Source organism: Charadrius vociferus, unplaced genomic scaffold (genome assembly GCF_000708025.1).
Source record: "Charadrius vociferus isolate BGI_N301 unplaced genomic scaffold, ASM70802v2 scaffold359, whole genome shotgun sequence".
Lineage (NCBI taxonomy): Eukaryota > Metazoa > Chordata > Aves > Charadriiformes > Charadriidae > Charadrius > Charadrius vociferus.
The window spans coordinates 2,296,008-2,310,971 of NW_009661369.1; the positions used below are offsets into that span (position 1 = coordinate 2,296,008).

Genomic DNA, 14,964 nt, shown 5'->3' on the forward strand with positions numbered 1-14,964 from the left:
AGGAACAGTAAGTTCCAGAAATCCCATAAAAGCATCTGTTTTGCGCAATGTGGTTTCCAGAACTCCAACCAGTATTTCTTTTCCAGTCTCTGAGATAGAGTTATTTTGGGATTATTGCCTGTGTGAAACTGTACCATGTTCACAAGAGTACTTTCTCTTGTTTTCCAGTTTGCTGAAAAATCCTGGCCTTGCAGTAAGGCAGCTGACTCTCGTTTCCGGTGCGACTACAAAACTTGGAAATGGCCTCCGTGTCAGGTTAGTCCAAATTATAACTCTGTGCTAACCACACTCTAGCTAACCCTCTACTTTCTTGCTTTGCCAAAATTCAGCTGGACCTTTCTGGCTGTTTTCTGCCTATCTTTTTAAAAAACATAAAAATACAAAGAATGTAAAGAATACATATTGCTCTTCGGTGTTCCAACTCACAGCTGTTGAGTGATGACTGACGATGGGCATTTGTCTGTATGGCTGTCCTACAGTGTTTCTTCTCCCACTTTTTCAGGCACTTTTGTGGGTCGAAGCATACCAGTCGAAGTGGATGAATCCATGCCGTGGTCCCCATTTCCCGAACATGTCTTAGAAAATGCTTTACAGCCTTCTGGAGAGGATATGGGGGATGAGGAGTCCCAGAGACCGTGTGTCGCTCGAACACCTCAGCCTGTGGCAGATCCCTCATGCCTCTGCAGAGCACCAGCACATCATCAGTCAGCACCATCCATGGAGCCGGACAGCAGCTTGTGGTCAAAATATACCAATCCTGATGGCAACGGACGCTTCTGTTCCCCTGGTGAATCAATAGCTGGAATATTTCCCTCCAAGATGCATCTTGCAGCTATGGACAAACCAGGCATGCAGCCAAGATCACAGCTTTCAGCTGACACTGGGCATAACTCCAGTAAACCAGAGCAGAGCTTGCCTAATGCTCCTGAGGACCCACTGGAGGAGGGCAGCCAAGGGAGTTCACAGTCACGGCAACCCTCAGGAAACAGACCCCCAGCAGAGGTGGGGACTGTGGACACAGGGTACAACTCCCAGTCACGAGACGTCATGGGCATCAGGCACCTGGAGCCCCCCTTACCGCTGGTGTCTGTGCTGAATCCCCAGGACCTCCCAGGACCACTGATCTCCAGAGAGTTTTTTGGACCTGAGGATCAGCAGTGCCCTATGTGCCAGCACTTGCCCCATCCCAACGCCTCCTCGCAAGCACACGGCTGCTTTGGGCACCGCTGCCCAGCAGAGCAGCAACCCCAAGGCCCATGTAAGTAGCACCACCGCTCACCCCACGGGAGGTTTTCCGGGTGTATCACAGCCTTCATTCACCAAGCTGGTGTTTGCCTACTCTACTTAATGGCAATGCACAGCATGCAATTATTAACCTTTTTAAACATATATTTTCAGTCCATTTTTTATTTCCGGATTTTTGGGTTGTGCAGCCAGGGTCTCTGATGCAGAACCTCTGAGCCAGATAAAAAGTTAAAGAGCTCACAGTTACTCATCAAATGAAGGCTAATAATTTTTGCCTAGAAACTAGCCTTTGTCAGTCACGCTGAGCATATAGAGCCTTCTCCCTGCTGTTATTTCATATTCTAGTAATTTCCTTCCTCCTTGCATCAGTCATTCAGCAGCCTCCTATACCGACTTAATTCCTGTTGTTTTCATAGTTTTCCTTGCTCCCACTTGAATCCCCAAAGTTGAGAATTTCCTGCCAGAATCAGGATGGGATGTTGCCCTTGATCTCTGTAAATAGTATCTCCCAGCTTTATGACCAAACTCACCCGTGTGTTTTATTTCTATGTGAAAAGAGCGTGACATCCATCATCCTCATTTTTTTCTGTTGTCAGCTGAAATGAAAGCTCATTACTTAAAATGGAGCCCTCTCAGCTGCTGGTGAACGCTGATGTGACTCCGTCAATATGGGTGTTTTGGCTCTTGGAGACTATGATGCAGTTTACAGCCTGCTATTAATTAGTATTCCTTTTCAGTCTGAGATTTTTATCTGTTATGAAGTAAGCTTTGAACATTCAACAGCAGTATCATTGTTTTAATATAATTTATATTACATTAGACTCATGAGACCCCGACCCGATTTAGACTGGCTTTGTAATAAAAAGCTGTAGGCCTGTTCTGATAACCTTTTTTTTTTTTTAACCTTCTGTTGACTCCACAGCATTTATATTACATCTGTTTAAGGAGTTTTGTCATTCCAGCAATGTGCTATAATTAGGTATATGAAAGAGAGAGGGTATCAGAGCCTCAGTTTTCACCTCTGATCTTGGACTTTGTAAAAGGGAAGGGGCTACAGATGGATTTTAATCAATGTCTACTTAGAGCTGAACATTTGCAAAATGTCCTCTTGTTTTCTTTTCATAGCTTCGCCTTTCTGTTCCGCTTTAGGCAGACAAAGAGCTGGTTGCACAACACCCCTCACTATTTACCTCCATTTACCTCCTCCACACACAGGCATAGTGAGAAGTAGGACATTTACTGAATGAGGCCATTTTGTTTTAAAGCAGGAACTCTGAAAGACTTTCTTTAGAAAAATCACTACCATTTCAACCATATCCAGAGGGCAAAAAGAATAAAATAAACTCAGATGGCTGGAGCAGATTTGGTCAGGACCAAGAAGCTGGCAACTGTACTCCTGTTTCTCACACGCCCAGTACAGCGTAAATCACCTCCTGACAGCTCCTTGCGTTTCAGATAATTGTTGGGCAGCGGCAACCCACAACAAAGCTCTGCAGTTTGTGTGTCACAACACGCCTCTCCCGGGGAATAGCAATTGTGCCCGTAGGCTCTAAGCTGGCTCCGGACACCTGCTATTTGAGATACAACAGCAAAACTGCTTCTGAAGTCAAAGAAATCCTCGCAGCAATGCTATGTGCCCAGGGACCATTATTTCAGATTTTTATATATGAGAGCTATTGGTGTGTGCGGGCACGCACGCTTGGCCATGCTGTGCTTCTGAACGGCAGCGGTTGCATCTATTAAAGTACTGTAGCATCAGACAGAACCAAAGGAAGCTGCTGAAACATTGGCCTAAAAACCTGTAAACCAAACTCAATCTCCCAGAGCCCTGCCACCTTCCCTAGAGCTGGTAATGAATCCATGAGAAGACCATATTTACTTTCATTTTGTTCTCCCAGCCTCTTTCACCCTGTCCTGTGGCAAATAGTTAAGAGGGGGAGGAGGAAAATCTCCCAAAACAATCTCAATGAATACAATGTTGCCGACTCACAATTTTATCAGGAACGTCTTTGTAATTGTGGGCTTCGTTGTTTGGGGTTTTTTTTTAAAGTATTGGCTCCTGGAATTGGACTATTTCATCACAGCTTTGTTTTCTTTCTTTTTTTTTCCTCCCCTTTTGAAAAAAAAATTTAGTCCTCATGGCTGCTAGGAAAAGGAAAGCATGACCCTAAAATAGCTAAAAGGATTTAAAAAAACAATCTGGGAGGGGAAAAAAGAGTGTTTGAGTACTGCAGCTTTCAGAGTCAGCTCGTAACACCATAATCATGCAGCGCTAATAAGCCCTGCCAGGCTGGACTTTGATCTGCGCACAGCAGCTTGAAAGTGCACAGAGCTGCTGCCTAATGAAAACTGCAAGCAGAAAGACTGAAAAAAAAAAAAAATAATAGTTTTTCCCGTTTGGGAAACAAACAGCTTACATTGCTTTCTCTTTCAGTTTATGCCAACAGTTCCATTGTACGTTAGTTATTAAATAGCACTACGTGCACGAGGCAAACAACAGTAAGGTTTTTTAGAATTACTTGAGCAAAATTGCCACTTTGGGCTTCTTCCCCTGCAGCCTCCGGGATGGCAACAGGAGCAGCAGCAAGGCCTTAAAAGGTCACTTGGGCAGAAAATTCATACAGGGTGAAGTAACAAACTAAGAGATTACTTTTTCTCTTTTCATTTACAATAATCACAGTCTGTTTAGCCTTAGTGTTGCAAACTGATTTGTTCCAGGATTTTGCATCTGCTTTCACGAGAACATTGGGATGATTCATTTTCACAAGTTATTGCCAAAAATAAAATTAAAAAAAACCCCAAAGAACACTGAGACATAGTAAGTGCAGGGACAAAGCAGCCCTGAACGTTTAACCGTCAGTTGTCCCAACAGCCCAACCGAGGGTGGGGACCTGAACTGTGCTGTATGTGAACAGGGAATAGGAAACTTCGGACTGTAAAACGTTCCTTAATCTGGCTTCTTTCAGACCAAGGTACCTGCAAATGCCTCCAAACTGTTCAGTTTCCCTAGACATGAAGAAGGACTTGCCTGAAGAGGAATAAATACAAACTGAGGCAAAAATATATTGGCTGAAATGATAGTTGCTGCCGTTACTTTCTCACCCTTGCAGATGGCAGAGCTCCTTACCAGCATTTTGCACATACATCGCAACCGCTTCCTCCTGTTCCTGGACCTTGCATGAGAGTTATCCATCTGGCCCAGCAAGTCATCCCAAATTACTCAAACCTTCGTGCTCCCAAGGGCACCGGAGACCGACCACCCCAGAGGACATGCTCCTCCCCTGGTCCTCCTCGATTCCCGTAAGTATGCCTCGGGGAGAGGGGTGGGTTGTGGACAGTGGAAGCTCCTCTGATCTGATTTTATGGGCTTTCAACCAGTAATTCTGAAGCCTTGTAATGTTAGCGTGCCCGGGCTGCAGGGGTACATGCGAGGTGCTGGGTAGTTTTCTTTATTTGCTATTTTACACCCAGCGGGGGCCTGACCTTACCCCAGAGAACTTCAAAGCCAGTTACCCGATATGTTGTTACAGCACACCCTGAAATGCATGCATTAAGGAAGATAAACGCTCGAAGGTTAAAGGGATGAAGGGTTGAAAAAGATCTCAGCTGAAATCTTAGAGCTCTCCTGCTAGAGAGCAAAGGTCAATTTTGCAGCTCACTGCGGTCTTCAGCTTTACGGTGTACCAACCTGGCACACCTCAATCATTGGCTTCCAGTGATTTCCTTCTTATCTCTTCTGTAGTGCAGAGAACAAGGGAGAAAACCTTGTCCATCACTGATATACCCCTACACTGCAGTTTGCAGCCTTTTTCTATGATTTCTCATGTAGTAATAAAACACCCAGTGTCTAGCACTTCTCATTTGGGGCTTTTTGACTTGTTTTCAAATATTAATTTACCAGGCCTTGTATCTCCCTCTCTATAAGTACATCAATAACAAATGGGAAATACTATCCAGTCAGAGTTTTCTCCAGACTCAGCCAAATTGAAGCCACTGATATTGAGCACCTCTGAAAAGCAGACCTTTTTTATTTGAGTGCCACAATACTTTTAGAAGTCCTAAACTTACAGGCATCCGTGTTTGAAAATGTCCACTTATGTGACATGGTCTTGGCAGGACATTGGGAGAACAGGGGGGACAAAAGAGGGCGGACAACTGAAATACTGCAGTGCTCAGGCCTTTGAAAAGTTAGGGCTGTGACAGAAAAGTGACAGCAAGATAAGGTAATACTTGCAGCAGAGCTAATTGCACTGAAGAGTTTGTATGAAAATGTAAAAATACTGAGGAATTGTGGCTACCCTTTGCAGTAGTAAAATTTAAAACCAGACTCCTAATTTTTGGCACATTTGTTAGGTAAGGTGAAGTTTGGGGAAGATCTGTAAATTAGCCACAGGGCAGATTTTTTTGTGGCCGTTGATGAGGTACGTGTTGCTTTTCTTCGTACTTTCCTCTGCTAAAAGAAATCCAGAATATGCAGGGCCTGTCCTGCGGCTGTGTGGCTGGTGTTTGCATGCTGATTCCAGGAACGGCAGTTATATGTTGGTAATACTTGCCTATAGAGTATTTTGTAACAGAAAACATCTGTACTGAAATGAATAAACCAAATCTTAATGTGACAACAGAAAACATGCTGTGACCAGCCTGTCATCATTCATTTAAGGAAGGCAAAGGAAAAAAAAAAAGAGAGTGGGTTTGATTGACTAAACGTCACTGCTCTGGGGAAAAGCGTTCAGAGAAACCTATCAACTCGTCCAACAGATTCAGCCCAGCAGATTCAAAGCACACCTCACATAAAAATCTGTATAGGTTCCCCTTTCTGTTGGCTTAAACCGTGAAGCCAAGTGTGGCGACAAGAACTGCTAAGTTTCCTAAAATCATCCCTTTCTCTCTGTTTGTTACAGTGGAGAAGACATTAGGCAAGGTTATTGCAGGTCCGGAGCGCAGATACCTAACACGAGAAACCCCTGCTGGTCAAGAAATTAACTTTGCTTCCTTTAGCAAAAGTTTGAGTTTTGTCCAAAACTGGACACCCTCCAAGCTGTGCCAGAGCTGGAGCTGGAGTGCCCTGTACCCCCAGTTTCCTGCTCCCCACCTTGTGCTGTGCCTCCTGTGCTCCACAGGACATTCTGAGAGCATCTGAGGTGCCACGAAGCACCCTTTAGGTAATGGGAAGAGGTTATCCAGGTGCCACCTTGCTCCCGTATGTGCGTAACAACATCGTCGCCGTGGCATTATTTCTCTCTCAAAAACAGCCTTTGCTTCTGCTAATTGCAAACAGCTTTCAGCTATGAGGTGCATAGCATTAGCTACTTCCTGTAGCTAATGTTGCTTCTGCAATAAATTGCGTCTTGTGGTAGACTGTCACCAAGGTATCTGTTCAAAAGATGCCATAATAACTGAGTAGAATTGACAAGCCAAGCATGTCTACGAGAACTTTTCTTTGCTAATATACAGATAAAGTTTTTAGTGTGTTATTAAACAACAAAAAACAAGTGAATTTTACCTGAAAATAAATATTTTTAAAGTCGTCACTTGCTTTTCTTTGTAGAAACCAGTTATACAACCAGCTACCTAATGGTCAGCTGCCCCCCAAGGCATGTGGCCCGGATGAAGCTTGCTGTTGTCCTTCTGACAATTTTCCATCTCCAGCTGCTGTCCCGAGACCTCTCAGTAACCCTGCGGCCAAGGGAACTCTGAGAACCAGCAATCTGCCGGAGGAGTTGCGTAAGTGGTTAGCAAATTTGCTCTGTGCAAGATTTTAAAGCACAGCCTGACAGCTTTAGGTGGGAAAGCTCCAGGGGGCAGAAGGCAGGGGGAACAACATTAAGACACAAAGACAACAAGAAAAGAAAAAACTGTGTGTCATCACATCTGCAGGGTGTGAGCATTTGTTTTTGGTGAGATGGAATTAGCCCCTTGAATCCTGAAAACATAATTGTCATTAATTGCTTGTTATTTTGTTTACAAAAAGTAAATACCGTTTAGATTGCTTTCATGACTTCTTGCTAAACAGGATGTCCCTTTGAGGCAGAAGGCACTGAAGTTTACAGTAAAAGACCAATAACAAACAAAGCCCTAGGGATAAAGCGTTTCTGCCTGTCCCAAACCAGACAAATATGTCAAGTCTCGACCTCAGTTTCTCCCTGATCTGGTGAGTGGAGAGGACTTTGGGCCAGGAGCCCACACTGAGGGCTGAGGGCAGAGCAGGCGCTGGTTGTGGTGCTTCCCCTGCCACCAGCCCCTGAAATGCTTTCACCCTTCAACTCTTACGGGAAAGTTATGTTTCAGAAAACTGGCTGCTTAACGCCATGCTGGCCAGCAGGTGAGAAATACCATTGCTAAGAACCCTCCCCATCTCACCTGAGGTTTTGAGTTTTTCTTTATTCTTCATTTTGTGCATCACCTTTCAAATCCAGAGAGCTGGCCTGTAGGAGTGAGTTATGACACCAGACACCACCCTTGGATAGGCCCTACTGTATCAGTGCGTGTATCCTAGATACAGGAATTACTGGATAAAATTGTGTCATTTGTGATACGTGCACAGCTGGATTAGATTAGCCAGCTTGGTTTGCCCTGACCTGCAAATCCATGATTCTTTTGTTAGTAAGGAAATTCCTTCCATGATGGCAAGGGCAGTTGAAGACATTGCTGTCATCAGCTATCCATCCTGCCCAGGCAGGGGGTTAATGCTGCTATAAGGTGAGGCAGTACGGCATCGTGAGGGCTCCTTCAGCTCTCAGTCAGATCAGCGAGCTCTGAGGGAAAGCTGGGCTGGTTGCAGCAGTGCAGGTGACACGAGCTCTGGGTGAGGGTCCAACCTCACCTACGCCAAAGGGCTGGGGAAGAAGCAGCTCTGGCAGCAGGGCAGGACCAGCAGCAGAGTGGTGTTACCCTCTGCAGCTTCCACAGGGGCGCTTGGCAGCAGCAAGGCTGTAGGAGCTTAAATCTAGAGCGAGGTTTCTGGATGGGGGCGGTGAGTTCAACACCAAGCCACTGCGCTATCCCGCATCCATTTTGTAAAGATGGAGGCGGGCAGAACGCGCAGTGCAGTGGAAAAGGAGAGCTGTGGAAGTCTCATCCTCTGAATGGCATGTTTTAATGCGCCGCATATTCATACGGACTCTCTCTTGTAGGCAAGGTCTTTATAACCTATTCAGTGGACACAGCAGTGGAGGTTATGAAATTTGTGAACTTCCTGCTTGTAAATGGATTTCAGACTGCTGTAAGTATTCCTTCCGGAGAAAATGACTTTCAACCAGGGGAGAAAAGAGACATTTTTTTAAAAAGCGGAGGTGATACACTGTCCATTTAAATGTTTTTCTGTTTCTCGTTGCATTTTTTAGGTTAAAGAAGATACAAATAGAATGAACTAGCCTTGGCTCTAAAAGTTGTAACTTAAATGATTTGCCTTTTTGTTTGCTCATATTTTAACTGAATTTTATGCTTTAAAATGTGTTTTAATAATGACCCTGGAAAATTCACACACCAGATACCTGGCACCAGATACCAGATGGGTAATAGTATGAGGTTTTGTGAGCTATTCCATTAACATTGTCTCATATTTGATCTGTAATATCAATATTAAAAAAGGTCAATTTTCATGTTCTTCCCATCCCAGCTTTTTTCTGCAATGCTATTACATCGTTGGTTCTTCAGATGTGAATACCTTTCTGCTAAAAATGATCTAAAATCAGTGTATTTCACACAGCTTAATGAAACAGCCCATCTCATGGTTTCATTTGCTTTGTTACACTTTTAAATGGGATTCTAAAATCACTGGCCTGAAAAGGTCCTACTGTCTAATCCCATAAGCCATCCATATTTTCATTTAACTTCTCGTGAGCTTGCTTCATCATAACAGCCCTCTCTAAGGGAGCCATCCACAGAGGCTCTAGGATTCAGTGTTCATCAAAATCTTGATTCATATTTTCTTATTTCAAGTGCATATGCTGTCTGACCCCTCAACCTTCACTCCTTGGCTTCAGTTCAGGAAAGCATTTAAGCAAGTGGCTATCATTAAACTGAATGAGACTCGGTGGGGGGCTTTGCACACGCTTATTTATTTTCATGAATCAAAGATTTTTTCCAGAGACTGCAATTATACTTCTCTCCAGCAGTTCTGTACTATGACCAATTCATAAGGAAGCTCTGGGCACCATAGAGGTATAGAGTAGAAAGCTCATTATTAGCACCTTTGCTGGACAGGCACTTCTTGGAGCCTGCTGCAGAATAATAAATATAGCAAAAAGGCCCCAAAGCAGGGAAGCAAATACGCTCTCTACTTTCAAAAAGGGAAAAAGAAAGAATTCAGAGCAGAACATGACTTTTCTATCAAAACCTTGGGTAGGTTTATACTTACTCCTTTGGTCACGGTCATTGATTGCCAGTTTCTGGGCTTATTGAGCATGCAGGGAAGTGAGTAGTGTTGGTCATATTCAGTCCTATGAAGTCCTCCACCACTCTGCTCTCACTGAAGTCTGGGTTACTGCATCCAGTATCAGTGACCTGGCTGACTTCCCACCCCACACCCTGACAATGTAGTGCACTATGAAGCTAAAACTTGACACTCAGTACCTACCCTTGCAGACAGAAAATAGTGGACATTTGCATCTATACAGGTAGAGAAGGTAAGCAGCCATCCACCTTCTTGAGGCATTTAGAGAGGCAAAAAAAGCCAATTTGCAAACACTGGATATGTATCATCAGTGGTTGTTTCTTGTTCTGATGAGCAAGAATGCCCGGGGGTTGGGAGCTGGCAGGGCAGGGAGGTTGGTCGAATGGACGACTGAGCAGGAGTTCAGAGGTGTGCCTGCAGCAGCCCCCCTCTGCCGGCACGGGGTGCCTGTGCGGCTCCGCTGTGGACTGCAGGGAAAGGGGAGAAGTTGTGTGCATGCATGGGGGGTGGGGGGAGGGGTGGCAGTGATATTTCTTTCCTAAAGGAATTAGGCATGCATGTTAGAAACTAGGGAAGAGAGCAGGTGCCTTTTCAGTGCCACCAAACAGGGAGGAAAGGCGAAGGGATGCTCACCACAGACTTTCATTCTCTTGCAGATTGATATATTTGAGGACACAGTACGAGGTATTGACATCATTAAGTGGATGGAGCGCTACCTAGGTGATGTATGTAAAGGCAATTTAACCTTGTTCATGACAGAGATGACCTGAGGAAAACAGTTGAATTATTCTAATAGCAACAGGAACAGAATCAAAATGCAAGACCCTACTATGCCCTTCCCCACCACGGCTGAAATGGCAGCAGGGGCCTTGCAGAGAAGGCGTAGGTGAATGTCACTCACTTCTGCATCTTATGGTCCCAGAGCTCTCTCTTTAAGAAATGAAGTGCTAATCCGGGCATCCCTGCCAAATTCCAATGCTGGCTGTTACATTCAGCCTGAAGCTGCCATTGAACAAGTTGTTCCTCCATGTCATTTTTAAATAGTGGGGTTTTGCTATGCTTGGTTAAAATGATATCTGTACTTCATCCCAGGCTGCATAGTAGTGGCTAATGTTCATCCTGCTTCTCACCTGTAGCATTTATGTTGCTATCTAAAACACTAAAAGGTTCTGGATAAGCCATCCCATAGGTAAACTGGAAATTGGTATTCTGTTAGTCGAATGATGGATTTGCTTTCATCACTTTCTATCTATCTAAGCAGTGAAATAGAGATTCATATTGCTGCCAGTTCAGTCTCCCCCAGCAGCAGCTTCCTCTGAAGTTCAAAGGAGCAGTGAGTGCACATCCCCTTTAGGATCAAGCTAAGTGGTCCCATTATACCAGTACAGCTGGACACAAACTGGAGATTCTGTCACTCAACACATGCCGTCATCGGGTGACTTCCTTTGATTCGTGCCTTGCTGGGTAGCCACCAGGCCTCTGATTTCCTCTGGGGAGATCTCCATGGCTCAGGAACAGGATGACAAAGTGGTGGGCTCTCCCCAGCCTGAGCAAGGAAGCTCAACCATCTGAGACAGCACCACACAGGTTTCCTAAATGTGTCCAGCAGGACACCTTACCTCAAGTGCACTGCCACACAGGCATGGTACTACTGCATGCCGAGCCAGCTTGGGGCCTCTGCTGTGGCAATGCAGTCATGCATTTTGGGGCTTTTGTCAGGACAAATCAGGCTTGGGATCACCATGCATAACGGAGGTACTGAAACTAGAAGCCAGGGTGAATTTGCTTTTGCCAAGAATGTCGTTATCACTTAAAATACAAACTGGCAGAACTCCCTCGGGACTCCTGCACAGTCAGTAGGAGAGACCAGTATGTGCAGAGAGCAATTCCCTGCCTCCACATGAGGATCATTCTCTGATTGCCCGCCCCAGAAATGTCTGTTTTCCTCCACTGACTGTAGAGGCAGTTTCTAACTTCAAAACCTTTACATGTGTGAGGAAGAAGGGACTGCTTGGACACAAGCAGGGGGATGTGTGCAACCGGGCATGTCTCTGCGAACCCTCAACATCTGTAAGTGCTTACATGCATGTCAGGCACAAGCAAAAGTAATTCTGGAGTATGTTAAGCCAGTGTAAGGGATAATGGCTCCTTACCGTATTTGACCCTGTGGTGGGGCAAATTCCCTTGATATTGCACAGAAGGAAAGAGTTAATTAAGTGCCAGGCTGACTATGAGCCACAGAGTTGGAAGCCTTACACAGCCTGACGTGGCGGGGATGAAAGACAGGCCCTAGGTAAACAGAAGTAGGAGGCTTTCATCTGCTGAGCCTCTTCACTGGCCCACCCTTAAGGAGGAGAGACATTTCCCAGATAGGAAGGATGGCTCCTCTGTGGAAACCTGAGCTCAGTGGGGGCCTGGGATTAAACAGGTCACAGGCAGGATCTAGGCTGTCCTGGCAAGGTGAGAAGCGTTGCCTTCAGCCCGCTGCAGCAAGGTGGGACAGAGTGTGTAGGTACCCCTGAACCTGCCCGGGGCATCCACAACAGCCCACCTCACTGCACAGACATCTCTCCGCACACCTCACCACTAAGGACATCAGCAAGAAAAGTAGCTGTTTCTGTTGCTGAGAGCCCTAGATGTATCCTCCACAGGCAACTGCCTTTAGTGGCTTTATGTATAAAAACCCATAGATAGTTAAATAGATGCACTTTTACATAAGCTGTTGGAAAACATTTCAGTCTGAATTTGAAGATAAAACTTTTCTGTGTATGTACATAGACACTCTACACTGATAAAAAGTAGCTTTTTATTACAGGGATTCCAACTGTAAACTGGTAGCTGCTAATATATCTCTTGACATTTAGATTTTCTATATTATGAGATCTCGAGAAATAATGAGGAGAACGAGTGTACGAATTCTCCTGCATTTCCTGCCAGAATGAATGAGATCCTCTCATGTTTGCCAAGAACATAAAGATCACTTAAAACACAAACTGGCAGATTTCCGATCTGCCTCTACTAAACACACTGCGTTTCCCAATTTCATAAAAGTGCTTTTCTCCCTAACAGAAGACGGTGATGATAATCATAGCAATCAGTCCAAAATACAAACAGGATGTGGAAGGGGCTGAATCCCAGCTGGACAGGGATGAACACGGCTTACATACTAAGTACATCCACAGGATGGTAAGCAAGGACATGCATTTGCTGTTTTACAAAGACTCTGTCTCTTCTTCTCAAAAGACAAATCTGTCTCCAAATGGCAGGTTCTTTGCTTTGTTTTCCCTAATCCCCATAGTTAAACACCCCCCTTTGGAATTCATTAATCCTCCCTCTCATCAGCTCCGTATGCTCATTAACATCTGCTAAGAGGTTCAAGGAAGAAAAATCCTATTAAACATGCTCATCTTATTCCTCCATATTCTTTATTGTTCGATGTTTTCTTCCCTCCTTCACCTTCTCAAGCCCTTGTTGCCCTGGCATATAGCCCTGAGCACAACCATATCTAACGCTGCCTGACCTCCCTCCCTACAAAGCAGTCCCTATCGCTTTGGCTATCCTGTAACTGAGGTCTTTTCTCGGGCAGCAGTAAAGCTGGCTGAAAGGTGGAATTGCAAAGCGAAGGACAGAGCTGCAAGGAGGAGGGGTCCTGGGGGTGCAGGGCAGCAGGGGATCAGTGGGGGTCACAGATGCCCATCTCTGTGGTCTGCCACAGAAGCAGAAGAAGAGCCCACAGAGCCATGAAAATCATTCTTTTCTCCTTCAGTTATCTCTGTGGTCTGCCACAGGACGGACGCTTAGCCCAGAAGAGCCCACAGAGACATGAAAATCATTCTTTTCTCCTTCAGTTCGCAGTTTGCTGCCTTTCTCACCTTCTAACCCATCCGATCCCCCAGTTTGATCCTGCAGTCAAACTTCTCAGAAGCTGTCACTGACAGATGAGCTCTCAGAAGTACTTTGCTCTCCTTATCACCCCCGGGATGCCTGTGCCTCACTGAGCAGGGACACGAGGGTCAGGATGGGTCCCAGCTCAGGCATGGAGCAGGGACGCAGGAGGCAGCCTGGGTCCCAGCTTGGACACAGAGCTGGCCTCTGGCTGAAGTCTTTCAGCCCATTGGAGACTGAACAGAGGGGCCTTAGTGGAGTCAAGCTTCATCAGTTCTAGATGGATTTCATGGGATTGCAACTGCAGCTAAACCAACAATTATTTCACACCACAGAACTAAATGCTTAAGAAATGTTGACAGATCTTTCCTGTATCCTTTCTGTAGTAATGAAGAATCAGATTAAGTGGCCAAACAAAATGATACCGAGTCCACCAGCAATAGATCAAATCACTTAACAGAAGAGCAGTTTAAGTAAGCAACAAATGTTTTTATGTATAGGATTCAGATGCATGTGAAGGAAAATTAATGCATCGTTACAATAAATCTGGCAATTTGTTCTATTCTAGATGCAGATTGAGTTTATACAACAAGGAAGTATGAACTTCAGATTCATCCCTGTGCTTTTTCCAAATGCCAAAAAGGTAACATACATATATGGATATATACTTGTCGCATGATTAAGCACATAATATTTTGATCACAATGCACCAGATGAAACTCTCAGTTTCTTGGTTCTTAATATCCCACTAGTAATATTCCAAAGCTACATTTTACATGAAAAGTTTATAGTTTTCTGTACATACAAATAAAAAACATTTCATCCACAATATAAATCAGCGCATAAATGTAATTCTGATGATGAATGTACAACTAAAACTCAAATTATCTTGAGCATTGAAAGAATTTAAATGGAGAGAGACAATCTATCCAGCAAGCATGCTTTTTATATTAACCCTTTTATAATTTTGTCCAGATGTAATGCCGATGAGTGAGATGGGAGAGATTTATGACTGATGTGAAGTGAGGATCTGGAAGAGGGTGGGCTGAGAATATAAAAATAAAGAGGATAATAAATATTAAAGTACTAGGCCGTTGCTTGAACTTTAATGGGCCCATCAAAGGGAAACTATAAGGTTTTTTAGGACTTACAATTTCATCTGCGCTCCTTATTGGTTTTGAAGATTCTTTTAAGAATAAGAAAGAAGTAACTAATGCAACAGATTCCTGTCTCTTCTTCCTCATTCTGAGAGAATCTCTTGGATTTTTACACGGCCACAAAAGTTAAACGGCTTCAGTTATAGTTGAGAAATTGCATTCTTCCCCAAACATAGAATGGATGTATTGTATTTGAGTTCACTTTTTGTTGCTGAACGCTGTGTGCACTGTTGGGTAGCTGTCATGTTACCCCTAGGTACAGCTGCATTTTGGAAAAGTAGG

General features: G+C 44.5%; 1 protein-coding gene across 1 annotated transcript in view; it reads left to right on the forward strand.

Annotated features, from left to right (window-relative positions):
* Positions 1-239: 239 nt before the first annotated feature.
* The window catches only part of TRAF3IP2 (TRAF3 interacting protein 2), a 19,396-nt gene continuing 4,671 nt past the window's right edge, over positions 240-14,964 (forward strand). The window contains exons 1-8 of the mRNA XM_009893611.1: positions 240-255; positions 503-1,258; positions 4,356-4,545; positions 6,794-6,969; positions 8,379-8,467; positions 10,297-10,365; positions 12,710-12,826; positions 14,094-14,168. Of these exons, the coding sequence (XP_009891913.1) occupies positions 240-255; positions 503-1,258; positions 4,356-4,545; positions 6,794-6,969; positions 8,379-8,467; positions 10,297-10,365; positions 12,710-12,826; positions 14,094-14,168 (1,488 nt within the window). The remainder of the gene's footprint in view (positions 256-502; positions 1,259-4,355; positions 4,546-6,793; positions 6,970-8,378; positions 8,468-10,296; positions 10,366-12,709; positions 12,827-14,093; positions 14,169-14,964) is intronic.